The following is a 25,329-nucleotide window of genomic DNA, read 5'->3' as shown; positions in this document are numbered from 1 at the left end:
GCCTAAAATTGAATTCTTAAATATTTGTCATTAGTGGTCGTCAACAGCTTGCACTTAGTGGTCGCATCATAACGAAAATTGGTACGCAAAGTCGGAAAATAAGTTGCTATAATCTAGGCTATAAATTGTTTTCACGCCGAGAAAATGTTAGTTTAGGGGAAGGCCTAAAATTTAAATCTCAAATATTTATGCTATTATTAGTCCTTTCGTAATGAAAGTCGGCATTCAAAGTCGGGGAAAAAGTCGCTATAATCTAGGCCATAAATAATTTTATTTATGCTAAGTAAAATGGTAGTTTAGAGGAAGGCCTAACATTTAATTCTCAAATATTTATGTTATTAGTGGTTGTATCGATAAATACTACATAACTAATGTTACATTTCCGATCATTTATGTCTTATACAATGTTACTGTACCGACTATGATCACAGACTATGATCATGAATTTGTATTTTTGTTACTAAGTCCGTATCAGCGCCGAGTCACGAGAAAGTGGTTAAGCGGAATTTAATGAAATTCGGTATATAAAGTTGGAGAATAATGAACTACAGTCTATGATATAAATAATTTTATAAGTCACCCTAATATCACAGAGTCGAAAGAAAACTTAATGTGAAGGCCTACAATACAGAAAGCTCATAAAATTGATCAACAATAACATTAAATTGACCGTTGTTTGTTGTGATGTGTTTTGTGTCTTATGTTGCCACTCATCTCCGACAGATAGGATTACTGCTGTGTACCGAGTATTTTTTTATTTGCTTTACGTAGCACCGTCTTATGGCGACGATGGGATAGGAAAAGGCTAGGAGTGTGAAAGAAGCGGCTATGGCCTACGATAAGGTACATCCCCAGCATTTGCCTGGTGTGAAAATGGGAAACGTAGGAATACCTTCTTCAGGGCTGCTGACAGTGGGATTCGAATCCACTGTCTCCCGGATACAAGCTCACAGCTGCATGCCCCTAACCACATGGCCAACTCACCCGGTCGTACCGAGTGTAACAGCCTGCCTGAATATTGGCGGGAAGTAACTGGGGGGTTAGATAACTTTCTTCTTTAGCATGCCATTCTTCTGGTTCATAAATTTTCTGATACTACTGGTAGGCCCTACGAAACGCACTAGTTCATAGTAGCATTCAAGCTATACAATCCCTACTCTGAGGCACTGATTGGAATGAGCAGTTCGTATGTTTAACGGAATAATAGCACAGGAGTGTTCACGGCAGTTTGCGGCCTGGTCATTCCAGCTCTGGAACTTTGGACTGTTAGATCTGCACCGTAGTACTGTTCACTTTTAAGTGAGAAAATGTGCTGTTTTTCATTTGATCAAGTATTTTATATAACATTGCTTTTAATCCCTACATTCCTACTCTGTAATGACCCATGTTGACTTTAATTAGGAAATCCACAAAGTCAGTCTTTTTGAGAATCCCGTTGCGAAGCGCGGGTACATTACCTTGTGATTAAATAAACAAAGGAAAAACACCAGGTGAACTACACATAAAAGTGAAAAATTTACTGTCCTCAACTACTAAACAAGAACAAGGTACAAAATAACTTTTTTATTTTGGAAATAGTAAAGTTAACAAAAGCCTTGGGAATGAACAACACACTGCAAATGCAGCCTAAACAAAAAAGAGCTTTCTTCCAAATCAGATATTTACGAACATGTCAAGAACCGAACTGCAATGTCACATATATAGGATAAACAAAACTTAATTTCCACAGCAGACATAGAGAACACAAAAATGCAGTTGGATAAAATGGGCATTCAGCCTTTGGAGAGCATGTATAGGACAACTCACACCATTTCACAGACATAACACAGATCTAAAAATTTTACACATCAAAAATAAAAGTATATCTTTGAATATTAAAGCTAAAGAAACTAACATTGCAAAAAAGCCAACTAAGCAAACCTCAATGATCACATACAGTTAAAAAAATCCTCCACCCCCTCTTTGTTTTAATTTTCAAACATCATTTCACACTGATGTGGCGTCCCTACTGGCGTGCTAGCTGGCCAGTGTCTTGGGAAGGTGCGGTATCCAATTTATGAGCCCATGCCGCACTAGGGTGAAGCAATGGTAATTTTAGACAATTGAGTTTCCTGAATTTTATTTAGCTATCTCAATTGGAAGCCATATTTTTGGTCATGCAGGCCTGGGAGGGCACATATAGTAAGTGGAGATGCAATTCTCCCCTAGTACGTCGGCACTGCATTGTGCTTATCACATGTATAGGTTGTAGTGGTGTTGCTACTGGCGTGCCAGCTAGCCAGTGTTGTCTTGGAAAGGTGCAGTATCCAACTGGTACTGCACTGGGGTGAAACACTGGTAATTTTTGACAATTGAGTTTCCTGAATTTTAATCATTTCACACTTTTTGCATTAGCACTTAATGAATCCCATAGGAGGCTACGCTAAAGCTAAATGTCTGGAATATGGGTTAGGATATTCTTATCTGTACTGAATTCTCTACATTTAGGTGCGCTCTTGCCACTCGAGACATTATAGTAGGTTTTTTTAGTAGCAAGACTGAGAAGGTTCGGACATGTAAAAAGAATGGGAAAGGAACGGGTAGCAAGAAGGGAATTGGAAAGAGAAGTTAAGGGAAAGAGACCAGTTGGAAGACCGAGAAGAAGGTGGATGGATCAGATTTGGAAGGACATTAGAGAAGCTGGATTTTATGTGGCAGAAGTAATTGAGCAGGAAAAGTGGAAGGACAGAAAGAAGTGGAGGAGGCCTGTAAACCACACCCAGGAGACTGGAGTGGGACACTAATGATGATGATGATTATTATTATTTATCACTAATAATAATAATAATATCTTACAAGATACTCCTTGATTCAATTCCACACTTATATTTAATCAAAATAATTTACTCCCTAATACACAATTATAAGATGAACAAACAGCACTTCCCCTCCCTTATCCACTGAACAGAGTTATTGCCTACAGCACCGCACTACATAGCAACCACAACCAAAGCAACAGAACTGGCTTCAGTCCAAATGTAGTCATTGGAAGTAACAGACGATTAGCAGCTTAGGTTAAGCACAGAAAACTTTCTCAAAGTTAATTAAGGTGATAGTGAAGGACTGCTATAATCATAATTTGTTTCACGTATTCATAACATCACCAATTCACAATCACTGATAAGTTTATGCAACATAAACAACATTTTGCATATATACACATGAGTTTTTTTTGGTAATTGTTTTACGTCGCACCGACACAGATAGGTCTTATAGCGACGATGGGACAGGGAAGGGCTAGGAGTGGGAAGGAAGTGGCCGTAGCCTTAATTAAGGTACAGCCCCAGCATTTGCCTGGTGTGAAAATGGGAAACTACGGAAAACCATTTTCAGGGCTGCCGACAGTGGGGTTTGAACCTACTATCTCCCCAATACTGGACACTGGATGCACTTAAGCGACTGCAGCTATCGAGCTCGGTACACACATGATTTAGAATCTGAAAATGTTTATCTAGAATGAAGCATGGCATTCTTTGTTTATTACTGTAGTGGTTTCTGTATCACAGGTATGTTATATGTACTAGAATTAGTGTTTTTCACAGAGTGAAAAGCTTTAAACTTATGTAAGAAACTTTGGCAATGGCCTTGTCCAAATGGAAGCTGAAAACAACTCTCTACTTGTAAGAACAGTAGAGAAATGGATGCTCAGATATTAGGAACCTTGTATAACAGGTGAAGAAATTTTGTTTCTGTATTTGGGAACATGATCACTGAAGATAACAGATGCGTCAATTAAATCAGGGGGATAAAAATAGCTAAAAATGGCCTTTAGCAATGAAATATAATAGCATGCAAATATTTAGAAAAGGCGGAAAGAAGCAAGAGCTGGACAGTTAAGGATTACAATATCCATTACCAGGAACATGTTAATGCTAAAAAGTATTATACCAAACCAAACCCCATGGCACTACAGCCCTTGAAGGGCTTTGGCCTACCAAGCGACCGCTGCTCAGCCCGAAGGCCTGCAGATTATGAGGTGTCGTGTGGTCAGCACGACAAATCCCCTCGGCCGTTATTCTTGGCTTTCTAGATCGGGCCCGCTATCTCACCGTCAGATAGCTCCTCAATTCTAATCACGTAGGCTGAGTGGACCTCTAACCAGCCCTCAGGTCCAGGTAAAAGTCTCTGACCTGGCCGGGAATTGAACCCGGGGCCTCCGGGTAAGAGACAGGCACTCTACCCCTACACCATGGGGCCGGCTAAAAAGTATGATAGACTTTCATAAATAAATCTATAATAATAAAAGCAATAAAATACAATAGAGTATTTATTTATTTTCACATCCATTGACAATGATTTATTGATTCTCTATAGAGAAAATAATGGCAATGAAAGCATTTTCATCTATTTAGATCAAAAGATTAATATTTGCAATTTAAATTAAAATCCTGATCAAATTAACATTCTTTTCGAGACATGAAAAATCCTTCTTGATAAAACTAAGTTACAACTCAGTCCTGCCTTTCATAATCTTCCCATGTTTTCTTCTTTCCCCTGCCTTGCCGTTGTTAACAACTAAGCTGCTTGGCAGTCTAACATTATCATCATCACTTCATTTCGGTTTTTTTTCTTCTTTGTACTGACAACATATCATTGCTCCTATGCCAAAACCGCAAATGTGACAACGCTCTTTCTATCCATTATTTCCCTTAATACTCGTGGTCGTGCCTCCCAGCCACATACGGATATGCAGTCCATCAGTATAATTTTCTTTGATTCATTTTCCTATGCGCGTGTGTACCATACTGTATAAATGTATGTCTGCATGACATAATTACCCACTCCTAGAGTATGATGTATTTAAGGTTCAGTCTTAAGGGAAATAATGGATAGGAAGAGCATTTTCACATTCACTGTTTTGATATAGGAGGGACGATATTTCATTTTTCATGTGTCAGTTTCTCAAGACTTTTTTACATGAAGATTGATTTTGTTGTTAACTTACAAATTGATACCTATAACCTTGTTCACAATTTTCTTAGAACAAGACTTCTAGAAACGAGTGCTTCTATGGTGTTTTTTTTTTAATGATACAAGTTAAAGCATTTTAAGATTGATCTGTCATAATACTTTAAGTGTTGTGATTTTAGAGTGTTCTGTAGACTTTATACTTTTTTTTTCACGGCTGAAGAATGCCCAATGGGGCCAAAACATGTACAGTTTATAAGAATTTACTTATAAAGTTTTCTTTTAAGACACATTTTATTTTATTGCCCAAAGTGGAATAATTATGCAAATATTCTGTTTCAAAATCCCTTAATTGTATTAATGGGCTCATAAAATATTGTCCATTTAATCTCCATCAAATACGTAATCATCGAGAAACCTGTAGCAACTTAGTTTTTTTAAATAGGACTGTACTAATTTCATCCAATAGAATTATTAAGAATTGTGTGACAAGTTCAGAGATGTGCTTATTTTACAAATCGAATGAGTACTTTTGGAGATAGTAAAAAGTTTTGTATGTGTAGACATTAGACAGAAAGCGGTGTGCCACTCGCTGTGATGCTGCGTGACTCAAGACTTGTTGATAAACGCACACACCTCGACCTTATCTGAAGCAAGCCCTGAGAAACAACAGTATGATGTACAACATTTTGAAGTTACAAAACATTTGTTTCATTGATCTTGAAATGGAAAGGGACGAGATAAAACAGTGAAATTGCAATAATTCAAGTGCTTGATTGTCCTCCTCATGAGTATACAGTACATGATATGAACTCAACAACTTCAAAATCCAATGAATGACAAGGTCATTGGAAAATATTGAATGCAAAAATTAATTGAGAATGTTACTGGTCCACCTTAAAGCCCACATATAAGGCAGTGGTCCAGCTGAGAATATATTATGGTATACACAGCTGTTTAGACAATATGGTTCAGCTATTTTTAGGAGCATTGTTTCATTTCCTCCCTTTTCAACCCCACTTTCATCATGCGGGGAGATGTACAGACAATCAAAAAGTAGTTGAGGTATATACGTTTATCAACAAGGCGTGAGTCATACAGTGAGCCCTGTATATCACAGCAAATGGCGCATAGTTTTCTGTCTAATGACTCCACATTTTCAACCCTTTAATATCTCCAAAAGTACTTGTCAGATTTGCAAAATAAGGACATTAATGAACTTATTGCTAAATTGTTAGTTGTTCTGTTGGGTGAAATTAGTATATTCCCAATTTTTTTAAAAACATTGCTAGCTGTTTCTTGTAATTGTGCATGTGATGGAGACAATTTGGACAGTGTTTTATGAGTCCCTTAATACAATTTAAGAATATGAGATCAGAATGTCTATATCCTTAAGGGATCAGAAGATATTTGAGGTGGACAACTTAACTGAATAACCCTGTATATATCAAATACCTCGAAAGGTGGAGGGATAAGACTAAAATAGAGAATTAACATTTATCCCAGCCTAGAGTTGAATATGGCTAAGGAGAATATGGCTGTCAAGTAAATGTAAGCAAATATGCTTGTAGTTTTATGTGTCTATTTGTATGACATCCAGTTTTACATTAAATCTGAATAATAGGGCTACGGATGTACATTTGTAAAATCACATATGTATTGGTCAAGAGAAGCAGGACAAAACTATGACAGTCAGATATCACACTGCCCCACAACCATTTAACTACACTAGGATTCAAATTTACAACCATCTCATTCTGTACTGGCGATACAGACTTGGGTATTAATACACGGATATTGTATTAAGGAAATAGTGGATTCGAATCCTACAGTCGGCAGCCCTGAAGATGGTTTTCTACAGTTTCCCATTTTCACACCAGCCAAAGGCTAGGACTGTACCTCAATTAAGGCCACGGCCGCTACCTTCCCAATCCTAGCCCTTCCCCCCTCTTACCGTCACTGAAAACCTTTTGTGTGTTAGTGCGACGTTAAACAAGTAGCTAAAACATACACAGAGAATGCTTAATGATTCAAAATTTGATAAAGATTAAAATCTTATGCAATATGTGGAACTGCTGCAAGGAAATTAGGTATTTTAGTTCGCTCTGTAAAGAAAACTGACTTTAAATGCTACATACAAGGACATACTATACAGACCTGTTGAACACTGACTGTGCAGGGTTGTAGATCGGTGGTGCATGTGCGGACTGTCAACAGGGTCAAATCCCAAATTGACTAGAGCTCCATAGTTGGACGCTGAGGAATGGCTTGTGCTGCTGCTACCTCCAGATGAGGACGAGCTGCTCACAGAGATAATAGAATGTGGCCGCTTGTTACTGCGCAGGAGATCTCCTGACGACACCGTGATTAAGTTGCGGAATCGCGGGGCAGCTATAAACATTAAGAAGAGACATAAGGAAATGTTATTATTTTTTTTATTTATTTATTTTGGACATCATGTACAAAAATTGTGCTACAGTACTTACAAAAATCCTGCTTAAATGATATTTCCTGTGTAATCCACTAAATAAATCTGTACATATAAATGCAAAATATGATTCACTAATTTATCACAATATCTCAGGAACTACCCAACAAATAAGAGTGAAATGTGGCAAAGAAGGATCCTCTCATCAACAGCTAAGAAATGTATTTATGAAAAGTTTCATTCTGTGAGGGATAAAACATTTTAAAAATGGGCCTTGCAAAACTGTTAAGATTCTCATCTAGGATATAAATAATTTTTTAACAAATTCATAGGTACATTAATTAATGAAATAGCAGACAATAGTTATGGTGATTGTAGTAATAAGCAGAAAATCCCCTTCACCGTTAGCCCTTCTTGACCAGGAAGGTGATGGAAGAGGACTACCAAAATGAGGTGAATAATATGAACAAATGATCACTCTAAGAATGAGGGGAGGAAAAAGAGCGTGTTGGAAGTCCAGGCCTCGAATGCTTCAAGATCACCGAGCCAGAAGAAACAAAAAGCCTCCAAACCTATTAACAACACTACTACAGTACACAAGCTGCCTGTTAGATGAAGTGTGCTCAGTCTGTTCTGCATTACTGCAGCAATTATACAAAAACTTGTAGGGGTGTAGGGAGTAATTGCTATCGTATGCCCTGTTGCATGAATCTTTCACTCAAAAGGTATTGATAGTAACTACACAGTATCAAATGTTACTCAAGGGAGATAAGCTTAATGGAAATATTGGAAAACACTTACTTTTACTCAGCTGCGCAATGCTGATAGAGCGATCACTTATTTGGTCAGCACTTGGTCTAATGTCTAAACAGGGTTTGTTTCCAATCCCCATTGATGACATTTCAGCAAGGCGCATTTCTAAACAAACAGAAAGACATTTGAAAATTAGAAAATGGTAATGATATTCATAACACAACTGAATGTATCTATGTCTATCTCCGAGTTTCATTTCCTGATACAGGGTCGAGCTTGAAGTGAAATGAAATTATATGGAACGTTCTTTTATGGCCGGATGTCCTTCCTGAAGCCACACTCAATTGAGGAACTATTAAGATGAAATGAATGAAGGTGAATGAAATTAGGCAAGGAGATGGAATGAATCAGTTTTGGCATATGAATAGGAACTCTCCCAGCATTTGCTCTGAAGTGAAAATGGGGAAAAAACAGAAAACTATTCTCAGGATAGCCAATGATAGGGTTTGAACCCACTTGTCTCCTAAATGCAGAGGATGGCTCCATATCCGCAGAGCATTAATATGCACGGCCACTCAGCTCTACATAACACAAATGAATAAAACTATCTAATTACTTAAAAAACAATCCAAAATACAAAAAGGAATAGCATGTAGTTTTGTCTAATTTTATGATTTTTAGCTCAGTAATCCAAATTTTTATACAGATCTTTATAATCACCTCTGTTTCTCAGCGCCTGCTTCCAAAGAAGCTTTGATATTTCTTCTGTCCAAGCCTGCTTGATTTCTTCAGACATGGACTGAAGGGTGAATGTATCATTTGGTTTTCTCTTTCGGAACCAAATTTCAAATTTGGTTGGGCTATCTCCTATCTTAGCTGTCAGTCCAATGTCTGTCATTTTGATGCTATTCTTGTAAATATACAAGTCCAAATTCTGAAATAAAAAGAGAAAAATATTACAAAACATCAGTTCAAAAATATCAACTTACTTAATAAATCAAAACCATACGTTAGGCACACTTCTGTGTTCTGACTCATCAGTGTACATGTGCACAGATGATACAGTTACTTAAGAAATGAATTGTTCCGGTAGGGCAGCTTCAGAATTTCACATCCAAAATTATTTTGTTAATATTCAATTGAAATGTAAGGTTAATTTCTAGTTTTAATAAATTTGGAAGTTTGTAAAATATTTACAGGGATACTGAATTGAGGTGCTTAAACTGCAGTAAGATTACCTGAAAGTCTAGAAAATATTCAGTGGACACTTTATCATAGCTCTATAAGTGCCATCACATGGGTGACACCGATCAAAATTTACACATATTTGAACATTTTCATGGAATTATTTTATTTTGTGGTTTTGATATTTGGAATATACAATCCTTCATATTTAATCATAACACTTAAGTAATCGTCATCTTCTTCATTCTTCAACAATGCTGGTTATAAAAAATAGTAGACTGATCGGAAAACTGAGGTGATGTGGTAGCAATCATTTCTTTGACTGAAACTCGTTTATGTCTCAAACGTAGATGAACTGAATCGGTAATTAAGGTTTTTTAAATTAGTCCTGTTGTAATTAAGAATACTAGTTGGTGCAACACCTTCAAGTGGCTTCTCCAAATTCGATAAATACCCACCCAATGCTCTGACACTTCTAATGTTTTCACCAAGCCACATACCTAATTCCTCACTTCTTACAAGAAACCCACGGAGCCAGTCCTTTCCCAGCCTATTGTCAGAGAATAGTTTTCCCATTCTTCCCGTCATGTTGAGATAGTTTTATTATTGTTTATCTTATCATCCAGGGTCATATAAGGCACACTGAATTATTCCAGTGCTTTTCGGATGCATAACTTTCCTGACTTGATAGAATTCAGGGTTATAATTACATCTTCCATCAGGCCCGACCTGCTTTTTGTACTTTCCCATACTGATCAGATTCGTCCTACAAAGTAACAATTTTTTTTCATTCAGACCAGCACAACCATCAAACCAAACACATTTTAAACATTGCTATGATTAATCGTTGCGCACAATACGCTAGCAAAAATAATATATATAAAAACTTGCCATGATATATCAGAGCACTCAATGGACATGGAGTGGACTCTTAATAATAATAATAATAATAATAATAATAATAATAATAATAATGATGATGATGATGATAACAATACAAATGCGAGGAATGAATTATGGATTCATCATTTCCAGTTGAGTCCTCTACAGGTCTTTAAGAGAACCAGTATAGCATTAAATTATGTATGAAATATGGGTTAACCAATGACATACAATAGGTACTCACCATGGCTATGTATTATATGAAATTGAGCAATGATGGATATTGTTAAACACTTGTTTAAATAGTCTGCTACTTGCATACTTGCAACAACTTGCATGAAGGAGGAGTGTAAAGGAACAGTCCATACATTAACTCTGCCTCAGGCATCTGTGATTCTCTGGTTAAACTGGGGTCACTGATACATTTTTCTAGGTAAATAATTTACGTCTCTATTTTTATGTAAAGCACTATTTAACCATATAATGTAAGAGTTCTGCTAGTGGTATTGTAACATTCCAGCCGTAGAGGGAGGTCTTCCATCGCCATGAAGCAACATACAGAGACAGGCAGACAGAAAGATGGCCACGGTGTTTATTCTGGATTCCATTGTAAAGTTTCATCAAGGTCACACATTACACAGCTGCACTGATTGTTGTTCCTAGCAGCATGAAGTCCACAAGCAATGTTGCATGTTAAGAAAGTCTGACTGAATTTCACTTTCGTCCAAGATGATGTGTTGCCACTCTATTGACTGCTACTTGAATTCAATGATCATATGAGACACCCAGCAATTCGATCGCCCCTCCTATGGTCTTGACCTTACACGTAGCGACTACTATTTGTTCCTTTAAGGTTTCCTCACTGGCAAGCATTTCCACACTGACGTGAAAGTGAAAACTATGGTTCAGACATTGCTCTCTTTGCAGACTTCTATGATGAGAGTTTACAAAAATTATTTCAAGTTATGACAAATGTTTGAACAGAAATGCAGACTATGTGGAAAAGTAGCTGAACAAGTGTAGAATCGCATGAAACATAAATTCTCCAAAAAATATTCTAATTTTTATTTCATTGCATAATGGCCCTTACTTGAATAAAAAGTATCAACTTATAAAAGTTTTACTTTCATATAACTTGTGCACTACAAAAGTCACCTAAACCTACAAAAATATTAAAAGTTATAGATTTGTAACTTATTCTGCTTTGTTTAAAACAAATTGCATTTATGGTGCATTTAATAATAAAAATCAAAACCTCTAAATAACCTATCTGCCACTGTGCTAGAAGCATCAGCACTACTGTTTAACGTTTCAACCTACACATTGGAAAGGATGAGCAGAACTCTTGGTTTGTTTACACCAACGACCATCGCTGACAAAACCTGCACATATGAACTTTTCTTTCTCTACATATGACCTCTTGATCTGTATACTTAAAGAACCACCCACAATTTTCTACCACATCCATTAACTTAGTCATTAGCCCAGTATTCATATTTTAGAGTTATCTGCTGGTATTTAATTTCCTCCAGATGTATTCCTTGAAAAGTTTGTACATTATCAAGGAAACTATTATTCCTAAATATGATATATCAGTATATTCAAAATGTATCTATTCAACACACTTCAGTTTTGATGTATTGGAATTTATGCTTTTTGTTATGGCTAAGAATCTGAGATCGAGTCAGCATGACCAGAATGAAGTGGTTGAGCATGTAATGAGGACCGAGCCAACAAGGACAGCTTATGTTAACTTGAAGAGACACATGGCAGGAAAACACATGATGGTAGGACAAAGAACCCACTGGATGGACACCGTAAAGATGGACATTGCAGATCGGTGAAGGATACTGGAGGACGTCATTAACAACAGAATAGAATGTATCTCATTAAGACAGAATGGCAGAGGTTCACCAACAGTACTCAGGAAACTGGAACTGTACAATTTTGCTTTACGTCGCACCGACACGGTTAGGTCTTATGGCGACGATGGGACAGGAAAGGGCGAGGAGTGCAAAGGAATTGGCCGTGGCCTTAATTAAGGTACCAAACAAAAAAAACCAAACCCCATGGCACTACAGCCCTTGAAGGGCCTTGGCCTACCAAGCGACCGTTGCTCAGCCCGAAGGCCTGCAGATTATGAGGTGTCGTATGGTCAGCACGACGAATCTTCTCAGCCGTTATTCTTGGCTTTCTAGACCGGGGCCACTACCTCATCATCAGATAGCTCCTCAATTCTAATCTGACCTGGACGGGAAACGAACCCGGGGCCTCCAGATAAGAGGCAGGCACACTACCCCTGCACTGCAGTACAGCTCCAGCATTTGCCTGGTGTGAAAATGGGAAACCACAGAAAATCATCTTCAGGGCTGCCGACAGTGGGGTTCGAGCCAGCTGTCTCCCGAATACTGGACAATGGCCGCACTCAAGCGACTGCAGCTATCGAGCTCGGTAATTGGAACTCTAAAATGATGATGATGGTGATGACTGAATGGTGTAATGAAGCTTGAGTTATCATTCCTGTTATAGACATATCAAGATAAAAGGCCTCTTATTAATTAAAAGTGTTGATTTAGATAAACTTTGTGAATAAGTCAATTTGTTGAAAATTCCAAACAATTATTCAACTCAATCCTTGCCCAAGTCTACAGTAAATTCCATGCTTTGCTTAGCTTCCAATATTCCAACTCAAGAGTTGTTCAAACAAAGATATATCACTGGAATGAATGGTTGACAGTGACAAATAGGAACAGTGAAATTGGTAAATTTAGAAAGAAGTAGATTCTGGAGAAAAATTCAAAATGATGATAGTTTCTTCTGCTTTTATCAATTTTAACATCTATAAACACATACCTTTCGATCAGGAAATCTTCTAGCTTTGCTGAACAGAATCAATTCTTCAAACAGGAACACATGACGAAGGCACTTCTTTCCCTTTCCTTGCCAGACTAGAAACTCATTTTGCCTCAGAAGCCTGCCTTGTTCCTTTACATTTACCTGGAACAGAAAAATTATGTATCCATATTTAAAATGCAGAATTATCTTCTATGTAAGTCATATGAGGTCACTCATCATCTCTGAAACCAAGCTAACAAAGAATAGCAAAAAGAGAAAATGTTGGAATATAACGAATAGATGATGACTACCGTATTTACGCAAATAATCTCCGCATATTTTTTAAAAAATTGGAGGTAAGAAATAGGGGTGCAGGATTTATTTGCACCAAGGTTGGCAACACCTTCCTCGCTCACCTAGTTTTCGATGCTGGCATTAGTTTGCCGCTAGTGAGGAGATAACAAATGCCTGGCAACTGAAAGGAAGTAAATGTACGAACTATTATGAACATATACGAATCTGAATGGGGTTGCTACGATGGGAAACGTGTGTAGTTGTGCGTGGACACAGTGTTGCCAATTCAGCGGTTTTCCTGCTAGATCTGGAGGTTTTTAATGTTAAGTTAGCAGGTGAAAATCAACAGTGGCTAGCGGGATTTCTGGCGGGTTCTAACTTAGGAATAGCTGGAATCTAGCCAGAATTATCATTACTATTAAATACGATTTGATTTATCAGTATAGTACTGACAAACCTAAATATCTTTTAGCAAGCAAGACTTTATATTTTAATGCTAATGAAAATAAAAAGTCTGCATCATGAGTTTGTTTCTAACTTTACTAAAAATAGGAAATTAGGAAATTGGAGTCTTTCTGGTGTAATCGTCTGTCTCGCTTTTTGCAGCTCTACCTCAGATGACAGGGAAGCCACTGTGTCTCAGTCAGAAGCGTACTATATGGTCCCTGTCTCTCAGATTCTATTTTTATGCTATTTGCACTGACACAGGTCTTATGGCGACCATGGGATAGGGAAGGCCTAGGAATGGGAATGAAGCGGCCATGGCCTTAATTAATGTACAGCCCCAGCATTGACCTGGTGTGAAAATGGGAAACCATGGAACACCATTTTCAGGGCTGCCAACAGTGGGGTTCAAACTCACTATCTCCCGGATGCAAGCTCACAGCTGCGCACCCCGAACCGCACAGCCAACTCGCCCGGTCCTGTCGCAGATGATGACAGTACTTCCCATCTGGTACGCCCCCAGCCAGCCCTCATCCCCCAGAAAAGGAGAGAGAAGACTGTTGTGTAAAATGTATGTAATAAGTTTATGAAAACGTATCTCGGCCAAATAACTGACGATATCGTAAAACTAACATCCAAGTTTGCTGGTGTGTCTGTTTCAAGTGTTAACATTACACAAAAAAATTATCCACCACTGGTCGTGTTATTATCCGAGTAAAAAGAGACCGTGTGTGAGAAGTGTTTTAGACGTGGAGTGTGATAAATTTGTAAATACTTTAGTAGAGGATTCTAGCGAATTTTCTTATCTACAGGGAATCGAGCCTCTTGCAAGTTCAGATTAATGAAATACCTGTCACGTAAGTAAGCCTACTTGTTAATTTTCATGGCAAATATATATTATAGCAGTGATATTGTATTTTTATCTTAAACATGTTCAGGCAAAGCAGCTATATTTGTAAATTTACATGTTCATATTTGCATAAAGAGCCCATGAACCTCAGAGAGATACACTAAATATTTGTTTATGCCGATGTTACTCTTTCGAAGGAAGGAATTTTAGTTCACTTCATTTTCGTCAAAATGATCCTTCCTAAAATTAGGGTACAGGGATTATTTGCATAAATATGGTATACATATTATACAACAATGTAGGTTCTGATACAGTCCTCCTATTCAATAGAATGCTACCTCTTCTATGAGGGAGTCAAATTTTCATTATTGACCATACATATTAAATGTTAAGCACATTATTAATTGTAACATATATACTTTCAAAAGTGAAATCCACTGAAGATGACCCATACCAAGGGTCGAAACATGTAGCCTATGGTCAATAATGAAAATGTGACTACCCCATAGAAGAGGTAGCATTGTATTGAATCGGGGGACTGTATTAATACCTACATTATTGTATAATTGATATTGTCAATACAGATATGAATCTGATATCATGCAATAAGTACAGTATATTGACGGTACTAAAATGTTCACAATTATTCATTCTTCCTGGCCTTTTCCCAATTATATGTGGTCAGCATGTTATACGGATTCAAGCCACTTTTATGGCCGGATGGCTTTCCTGTCATCATTTCTACGCAAGAGGATGTATTCACTATTGTTTCTGTGGTATGGTGTGATGTGCTATATGTAAATGAAGATATGTATTTAGACAAACACAAACGTTCAGTCCTCGGGAAATTAAAAATCCTTAACCCAGCTGGGAATTGAACCCAGGGCACTCTTAAATAAAGGCCAGAATGCTGACCATTCAGCCAAGGAGCCAGACAATTATTCTTAAAAAAAAATCAATATATTCAAAATACATCACTAGTGGGTCTTTTTACTTCATATCGAATGAAGACTCAACAAACTGAACTTACATCACAATCTCGAAGAGAATCCATGGCAAGAAGGTCATTGCCATGCCGTAACTGGAAGCGCACCATCTGCTCAGCTGCCTTGATATCAGCTACATCTGCTTCCTTGTCTGGATAGGCCTTCATAAGCTGTTGCAACAGCAAAGCATATTTGCCCATACGCTGGACTGGCTTCAGAAGGTAACTTGCTAGGTCCATTTTGTCTCCCAACTCCATTTGCTTTGTCTGCAGAAGAAATACAGTTCTTAAAATTTCTAGAAAAATAAGAAAAATCTGCAATTTGAAAGGAGAGCTGAAATACATTATCTTACATGGAATTTCAATGGACAACAGAATTGGTAGTTAAAATGGCCAAAGAATAATGAACTTCTGTAAATATTATTTACACCGAGGTACTGCACAGTCGAACAATTATGTTCATCAGCAAAGTTATGAATTAGAAAAATAAAACTTCATAATATTTACATCAAATGTTCATATTTTGTGAGATACAACAATTTTCAACTTATACATTTTTTTTCCATATCTGATATGGATTTTTTCTCCTGCCATTGATATTTCTATCAGCAATGAAGCAGGCTTTCCAGATATTATATCAAGACACATTTCCAGGAAACACATTTGAAAAGTTGAAACCACTCATTCCAACAGCAACCTGGCAACACTGATTGACTTTCCCTTTTTTCCCTCCAGGCAGCCCAGAGCACTTATGTTGCCTACTACAAACTAACCAGAAGCAAAGGGCATCATATTGATCAGAGGGTAATGGGACATTACTTTGTTGTTTTGCAAACTGTGGTGATCTGATGAAGCAGTTTCTAGTGTTAAGCCCAGCTAAAGTAACCAGTGATTTATTTTCTTCTCTCAGTGTAAGAGTTTCATGATGCTGAAAGACTAGAAAATTACCGTCATTTGTTTTATTTCATTTTGATTCTTTATTTGTTTGTTTGTTTGTCTACCCCTTAGTCCCATTTCTTGATATGGGGTTGGGGATAAGATGAAATGAATACTGTATGTAGGTATGCCATGAATGATAGTGAATGAAATTGGGAAAAGATTTGGAAGGAATCTGCTGTGGTCAATGAATAAGGACTGTCCCATCACTTGCCTGGAAGTGAAAATGAGAAACCACAGTAAGCCATTCTCACGACAGCCAACTGAGCAGTTCGAACCCAACATGTCTCTTAAGTGCGGAGCTTGGCTCCCTACCCATAGTGTGTTAACACACAAGGCCACTCCGATTAGGTTAGGTATTTCATTTGGCATCATATTATTAAATACAGGCAAAAATGTATAAAAGCTTAGTTCATAAATAATTATGTAAACCTGCTCTAAGCATTTTACGGTCAAAGATATTTTAGCACTAACATAATGTATTTCACATTTGGAATTTGTTCATTTTTTTCACAGTTTGACAAATTTTTCATCATTGTCCCAAGTAATCATGGACTTAAATGATAACAACATTTACTCTGGTCTAAATTCTCCTGTTTTGAATGCTGTGCATAAATCTTATTCAGTTTACTCCAATTGTAACATAACGTGGAAGAATGAATATTGATTTAGGTAACAAACTACAGAATGTATCAGTTTGGAGATATTGCCCAAGTGACTATCCTCTTCTTTCAAATTACTACTACTACTACTACTACTACTTGCAATAACAGTGTAACAAAATAGTAAACCACTGTACTAAAACTGCCATAGAAAACACTTACCTTAAAGAACATGCTTCCATATTCTGACATCAGAGAGTCTGATTTTGGTTTGTTCTTATTGTACAAAGCATACAAGTAGAATTTCTTTTCCTGTAAAATAAAACATAATTATTAAGCAAAATTAGTAGAATATAATACTGACAGAGATGAAATACATTTTCAAAAGAGGAAAAATTTAATTTAACAATTACTTCTTCCTTTCCTTAATTTGAAATGGTTAAAATATTGAGATCTAGCAAGATACACACAGAAAAGAGGAAAAATGTCATCAAATGACACTTACATGTCGAAGGAAACACTGTCCAACCATGAGAGGGCAGTTCTCACACCTTTCCAACTCTTGAAGAAAATATTGGCTGTGGAACTCAAAGATCTTCTCAACATTTCCAAAGATGACATTCCTTTGCCCTCTAAGCGCTTGTGGGATGTCTTCTCTTAGCAGTTCGGGAATGTAATTCTAAAAATAAGATGAAAAGAAATTCATATCAGAACTCAATCTTCAAAATCTACATACAATGCCCAAAACTTGTACTGCAGGATACTTCAACAAGAACCACAAATGATAAAACTGATATATGCTGCCTGTAGCCACTGGATATAGCCTTTGTTAAAAATACAGTAAGATGACTTTTTCATGTACTTATCTACTTATACTTTCACCATTTTATTTACCATATTAGTAAGTACTCTTTGTGTAATTTAGGATATTTTAACCATAGAATTTACTGTTCTCAGCACACACAAGTTGCAGTTCTCTGACTGAATGTAGTGGATTACAGTTATTAAGTTGGTTGAATTATCAATGTTGTGGTGTTTGGTTCAGAGGGCCCTGACTTTGATTCCTGGCTGATTTGGGGATTTAAATTTTAAATGTTTAATTCCTCTGGTTTGAGGACTAGGTGTTTTTGCTGTCTCCAACATCCCTGCAAATTGCATGCCATGCGAAACGCTACCTTCTCCCACAATTAACATGCAGTTCTCCGTATATGGCAGATGCTGCCCACCCTTGCCGGAGGGTCTGCCTTACAAGGGATATGGTAGGCTAGCAACAGTCACACAGACTTATAACAGAGATGATGATGATGATGATGATGATGATGGTGATGATAATAATTACACACTCTCTTCTTCAATGTATTTGTCATGATCATATCTATACTTCAGCATGCCATACATGCTAATATTGAAAAGATTAGTTAATGAAAACTTACGTTAAGATAATTGCAATAAGAAATAATAATAATGGTGTGTGGCCTCCGAAGAGGTCTGGTGCAGGTCTTTCGAGTTGACGCTGTATCGGCAAACTGCATGTCTGTGAGGGTGGGCCCTACCTATAGTGAATTATAATGATCAAGACACCACACACACCCAGCCCCCGAGCCATTGGAATTAACCAATGAAGTATAAAACCCCCGACCAGGAATCGAAACCGAAAAAATAGCCGTGAAACCATTCAGTATTCATTCGATATGAAAGGAAATGTTACAGTATTTTGATATTCTGCATCATATCACAACTGAGACAAGGTATATAAAAAATGAAAAGAAATTTCCACAGTAAGATCATGATTAGAATATCCATATTAAAAACTAAATTCTCCAAGGCATGCCTAATATAGACATTTAAAATGTATATTTTGTTAAAGTTCAAAATACTGCATTATTCATCACTAACATCTGATCCAGGTAGAGAAATCAGAAACTTGTACTCTGGCATAGATAAGTTTGCAATCTATCTAAAATGAAAGCATTTTGGGGTCTAGGACTACAACCTTCTATTTACAGAAATGGTGCAATAAGTAGTAGAGGTCTAAAATACAGGTGAAGAAATAAACATACATAAAAAATAAAAATGAGTAAAATTAAATCAATAATTTCAAAGTATGCAATACTAAACTATGAAGCATCACGGAATTATCACTTACCTCTATAATATACTCCAACGATTTAACGTAATCTCTTTCAGTCTGGATCATCTCCCTCATAATTAAGAGCAATGTTCTGAAAAACAAGTTAAATGTTTCAATTTAACATGATAGTACACAACATGATTAGTTAAGCTACTGAACGTCATTTTAAATACATGTTTATTTCCTCCTTTTCATTACCTTCTTTTTCTTTCCAGTAGCATTAAATGTCATCACAGATCCTTTTCCTAAATAAGCATGCCCAAATGTTAAGAAAATGATGAGGAACTGCACACTTGAAGAATGAACAGATACTTTTGTTTATCCAATTTTAAACACCAATTATATACCATATTTACTTGCATAAGGATGCCCCACAAATTTCCCCCTAAAATTTTAGAAGAAAAAATCCTCACTTAAGGGCTGTATTTCATTTTCAACAAAAATTGTCATACAAAGTATTTAAAATCTTCAAACTGAATGAATTGCAACAAATGTGTAGTAGGATGGTGCGCCTAGCCAATACTCCTACATATTTGTTGTGATCAAGTCAATACAGATCAAATACCGGCCACTATGTTCAAGATCATTAATAGTGAATTACAACATGACTAGTAAACGAACATTAATGAGTTGAGCTGACCGCATTCATTTTCCATGAAGGATAGCAATTCTTTCCATAGCTTGTATGTAACAGAGATGAGAATATGCACTATTTTTAGAGTGTATGTATAGCATTTATTGACAATAAGAAATGAAGAATAGTCCAGTCATGTTCAAATTGAAGTTTTTGAACAACAATGCGTGAAAAAACTCCATAATTGATTCTTTTTAACGCACACAAAATACACTCAACAGCTAATGATCCAGTATTCTTGGAATACCTACAGCAGTTGGTTGTGTTGCGAGCAGTGTTTTAGCAATTTTTCATTTTAATTTTAAATTCTTCTCTACGTTTGCAAAGATGACATTGCAAGCGGTAATGAAGCCAAAGAGTACCATCGTAAGTTTGGTTAAGCATGAACCTGTTAATTTTAGAAAGCAAATAATTCTAGAAAAAAGAAAACTAGTGATACTTGTGAAGGTCCATATCCGTGGTTCCTAAAAATTAAGACCGTTGAATTTACACAGCAAGTTTTACTTCAATAATAGCAATAAAATGTTTGTAATATTTGTAATGTAATAATTACTGCTGTACTCTATTTCCAATTTTAAGTTATGGACTATGTTGTATGCCATCTTTGTTTCATTTCAAAAGTTTAAACAGCCCAAATGCTGATTGATTGTAGCCTCCATTGCAGCGAGACCATCAATACATCGTTTGTATTCGCTACTGCTTTGCTATATTGTTACTGATGCTATTGCTTGTATTTCACATTTGAGATGGGTGCATGTTAAGGTGTAGCGGTAATTTTTTTCCATTTCAGATTTTTTCTTGCATAAAAGATGCAACTTAGATTTTTGTTATAAAAATGAGAAATAAAAGTGTGTCTACTGTGCAATAAAATATGGTAAATAAATATTTTAACGCTCGAAGTATTGAAGATGGTGTTGTTCATGAGCATAAGGGAAGACAAGAACTAAGTCGTCTTTTCAGTTTTCTGCCCTTAGATGGTTACTCCACAATCTGAAAGGTACTCACTTGTGAGTCTTGAGCTCTTTGGTGGAAGCAGCAGCCAGCGATGATTGCAGGTCAAGACTTGACGCATGACAATGTAAGTGACTGTTGACTGGTACTGGTGGAACAGGCTTAGAGGAACCTTCCTGATCCTCTAGGTCATCCCCACTATAAAACAAATAATTAAATTATTTTCCTGTACACAGTGATAATCAGTCAAATTTGTCCGAACATCCTCTCTTAATCTATGGTCTACCTAAGCAACAAACTTGATGCCAAGTGCTCAAAAAGTGGTAGAAATTGGGTAGCTAACAGCAGCTTATGAAGTGAGTGAAGTTTGAGATGCATATTTCTGTTGATTTTTTTCATAATGTTGTACAATTTCCTTCCTATTTTCTATGTTTACAAATATTGTTAATGACAAAAGGGGTTTTTTTAAAATTATGTATATGTTATTGTGATTTCATTCTGACCTTCCACTCAATTGTTTAATCATCCTTTCAAAACCTGAAATCTTTCTTATTTTTAATTCAATGGCTTGTAACCAAAATAGTCAACCCCTTAATTGTAAGCATACTATCAGTACTTCCATACAAAAAAAAAAAAAAAAAGGATTAAAATACAGCATATTCAGTACAATTGAATGTATATGTATGTATACACTGCATGTTATGTACAGTTACATTCAACTTTAAATGCATGTAAAGTATAAAGAGGACCATTTAATTTCAGCAATTTGCTCCCACTTGTAAGTCCAGGGGACAACTTATTAAGAAATCAAGCTTGTATTTCATGACTTAAAATAGTGCTCTCAGCTATAGGCCATCCAGTTTTATGTGAAATTCAGACCACATTTCAAAAATCCTACTTGCCTACTTGTCTCTGTGACAAGCCAGTAATGATACCACATACAAATTAACAGTAGATGTAAAATTAATGTAGCTACCCATGTCTTGGTACAAGGTCTGTACCCAATTTTCTAGAAATGAGTAATAGAAAACCCTGGAAGGAAAAAATTCAAGTTAATTGCCAACAGAAGCCATGACCAGGTTTTGAACCATATCACACAAACTGCATTCTACCAAAGAAGAACAGTTATACATAGATATCTGGAAAACTCAGCACTAATGAGAACTTTTTTGTAAATTTAATTTTAAAAGGCTTGACATTACGACGACACAGACATACAAGTTTGATACTAATTAAAATGTTCCTTCACCTTAGCCTACCAATACCATAAATTTTATTTATAATGCATGATGTGACATACATTACTTCACCTCATTTATTACCACTTGTGAGGAAAAGAAATGCATACTATTCAAGTATTAATATAAAACACAAACACAGCAAGCACCAACTTCTATACCTTTTAGGACAACCTTCACTGGTTTCTGCGATGTCCCCCATATTGTCTGTTGAATATTCACATTTGTGATTGTCTCTGGAGCCACAAAGCCTACCACTTTCACATAAAGCGTCCTCATCATCAAAGTTCTCAGTCGGGTACTGCCACGTGCACGATCGACGTAAATGTCTTTTAAGAGGTAACCTCTGGTCCGTCGACACACTGCTACACCGTCCACAAACACTCTCATCACTTTTCACTGGGTCATCAACATCGTCCAATAAATCCTCTGCACTCTCACGAACTTCCTGGATGTTACCCAGGTTATTGGGCCGCGTGCGCGCACAACAACACTCACCCGATTCGTCCAAATCAGATGGCGGTGGGGTGGGGTCAAAACACGAGCAAGCATGACCTGCAGCATGGTGACTACACTTGTAGATGTAGGGAAAGGAACCAACGGACCGCCGCCGTCCTATACCCCCTCCAATAGGTGTACTGGTGGCAGCACCTGAACTCCAACAAAGATGCTGAGCCTTTGGGCTCATAGGCCGATTTTGTTCCAAGTCCTCTGCAGTAGGGGCAGCATAAGAGTCTTCCTCAATGCCCAGTTGTTGCCTAGTGCGCAGAAGACGAGATTGTTTTTCCCTGATCAGTTCCATCGTTTCCTGGCATCGTGAGTGAGCAACCTGCGACACAAAAGAAATGTAATTAAAATTCAAGAGAAAATATTTGTTTATTGAAACCTAACAAAGTCATATAGAGAAAGATAGGAACATCAAAAGGAATACCGTACATAACAGGATAAACACAAAGATGGTTGGTGTTAGAAGAGAAAGAAATAGAAGAGAAAGAAATAGAAAAGAAAAATAAAATCAAAAACAAGAACAATATCCATATATTATACACTGCCATATTCAAAGAGATTGTTACTTCCTTCAGTTTGGTTCTTCTACATAAATTTCTTCTCAGCCTCCAATCTGCACTATTCTTTCCATTGTGAACATAACAGCAGCATATCTTGCCAATATGCGAACTAGAAATTCTTAAGTACAGCAAGAGGGATAATAACATTCTCCATCTTTTACACATTTTTCTCTGAGCTATATTATTACATGGGATTATACTGATTATTATTTGATATCTCATTTAATGTTACCAGTGTTATGATAAGAATAATGTCCACAATACCATACTCAACTGCAGAATGGTTCAGCACGATAAATAACATCATCATTGACTTGAGGTCAAAACTATTTGTTACTAATGTCTCCAGCCTTGTTTTCATTCAAATGCTTCACTTGTCTGATTTAAGCCTGAGAAATACATGAATGTGTAGCTGCAAACACTGTACTGCAACAAACACCAAATGACGAGTTTATTCCAGTGAGAGGTGTGATCACACATTAAAAGAAGCTCATTGTAATGTTATGTAAGAGAGAGCTGGAACCATGTCCAGTAGAATACTACTGTGTAAACAACATAAGGTTTTGAAAATACAGCAGTGCTTTACTCCTGACTTTATGTTTAAATGTGTGCATTAAAACATGTATTTCTTATTTTTCATCTTAAAATACCTCCTCTAGGCCTCCTCTATGCCAAATTAAGGGAAGCTGGCTGCAACTAGTTGTAAACCAATAATTTAAGACTCCAGAGCGATCTGGCTTCCAGGATTTGTTATGCTGTGACTCGGTGTAAATTTTGGGACTAAAATGCTGCACACGGCAAATGGTAAGAGACAAAGAAAATGACAATAATGTTTCCTGGTAGAACCGAGAGAGTTGGCTGTGCAGTTAAGGTCGCGCAGCTGTAAGCTTTAATTCGGGAGACAGTGGGTTGGCACTCCTGAAGATAGTTTTCTGTGGTTTCACATTTTCACACCAGGCAAATTCTGGGGTTGTACATTAATTAAGGCTATGGCCACTTCCTCTGTACTCCTTCTCCTTTCCTATTGTAGCCATAAGACGTATCTCTGTCGGTGCGACGTAAAGCAAATTGTAAAAAAAAATATATATATTCCTGGCACATCTCAAGACAGTAATCCCTGTTGCAGATATGACGGAGACAACGAAAACCTGGGTCATGTACTAGGAAACTGCCTTTACGGTGATATACTGAGAAACTCTCGCCATCATTAAATAAGATCCCTAATTGTCGAAGAGCTTCATGAATAGGGTGGACAGCCTTTAAACATGACAGAAAAGGAATGTTATATAATCAGTAGGGCTCGGATGTTTAGGAAAAGTCATATTTTATCTTTGTGTCTATTTTCTTGCATAATTGGATTTTGGTTCAAATCAGGTGAATATCATCACAAGTGATTTTTATTTGTCATATAAATGCATATTTTGGCTATTTTTTGTCATAAGGTCATATTTTGAGCTATTTTCATAGAAACATCATACTTCGGCGGTTTGACAACAAATGCAAAATTATCTTCAACTTACCAAATACGAACTAGTATTCAAAAAACTGTTTCTCGATATCACATCTGCAGTTAATACAAGTGGAATACTCTGCCTCTTATATCAAGATTGCGCAGGAATTGAATTCCAACAGTTGGTCAGAAAGTCTGGCATATATTAAGTCAAACTTTGGAATTATATCGAATGCAATTCCTCGTTCAGAAGCTGCTAGCTTAGAAATTCATGCACATATTAAAATTGTGAGAAGTGTTGGACTTTAAGTACATCAATCACATGGAATAGTTGGCGACAGTGTAAAACGGAAACTTTAAAACGTGCTTAATCGAAATGACACTTTACGCTGTGTGTGCAAGATGTTCTTTACCAGTACATTTCAAGACGAGTGCATACTTGACAGCAGTGACTTAACATTATTTAAACCGAGTTCGATAGCTGCAATCGCTTAATTGCGGCCAGTTTCCAGTATTCGGGAGATAGTAGGTTCGAACCCCACTATCGGCAACCCTGAAAATGGTTTTCCGTGGTTTCCCATTTTCACACCAGGCAAATGCTGGGGCTGTACCTTAATTAAGGCCACGGCCGATTCCTTCCCACTCCTAGTCATTTCCTGTCCCATCGTCGCCATAAGACCTATCTGAGTCGGTGCGACGTAAAGCCACTAGCAAAAA

General features: G+C 36.9%; 1 protein-coding gene across 1 annotated transcript in view; it reads right to left on the bottom strand.

Moving 5' to 3' along the window:
- Window positions 1-25,329, bottom strand: part of LOC136874435 (puratrophin-1) — a 1,332,114-nt gene that overhangs the window by 5,785 nt on the left and 1,301,000 nt on the right. Inside the window, exons 16-25 of the mRNA XM_067148069.2 lie at window positions 22,257-22,924; window positions 20,912-21,055; window positions 19,288-19,363; window positions 17,647-17,820; window positions 17,364-17,453; window positions 15,649-15,870; window positions 13,049-13,192; window positions 8,849-9,062; window positions 8,177-8,293; window positions 7,105-7,338 (exon numbers count right to left, since the gene is read on the bottom strand). Of these exons, the coding sequence (XP_067004170.2) occupies window positions 7,105-7,338; window positions 8,177-8,293; window positions 8,849-9,062; window positions 13,049-13,192; window positions 15,649-15,870; window positions 17,364-17,453; window positions 17,647-17,820; window positions 19,288-19,363; window positions 20,912-21,055; window positions 22,257-22,924 (2,083 nt within the window). The remainder of the gene's footprint in view (window positions 1-7,104; window positions 7,339-8,176; window positions 8,294-8,848; window positions 9,063-13,048; window positions 13,193-15,648; window positions 15,871-17,363; window positions 17,454-17,646; window positions 17,821-19,287; window positions 19,364-20,911; window positions 21,056-22,256; window positions 22,925-25,329) is intronic.

Source organism: Anabrus simplex, chromosome 5, assembly GCF_040414725.1.
Source record: "Anabrus simplex isolate iqAnaSimp1 chromosome 5, ASM4041472v1, whole genome shotgun sequence".
NCBI classification, from domain to species: domain Eukaryota; kingdom Metazoa; phylum Arthropoda; class Insecta; order Orthoptera; family Tettigoniidae; genus Anabrus; species Anabrus simplex.
This window is presented reverse-complemented; position numbering and strand designations above follow the sequence as displayed.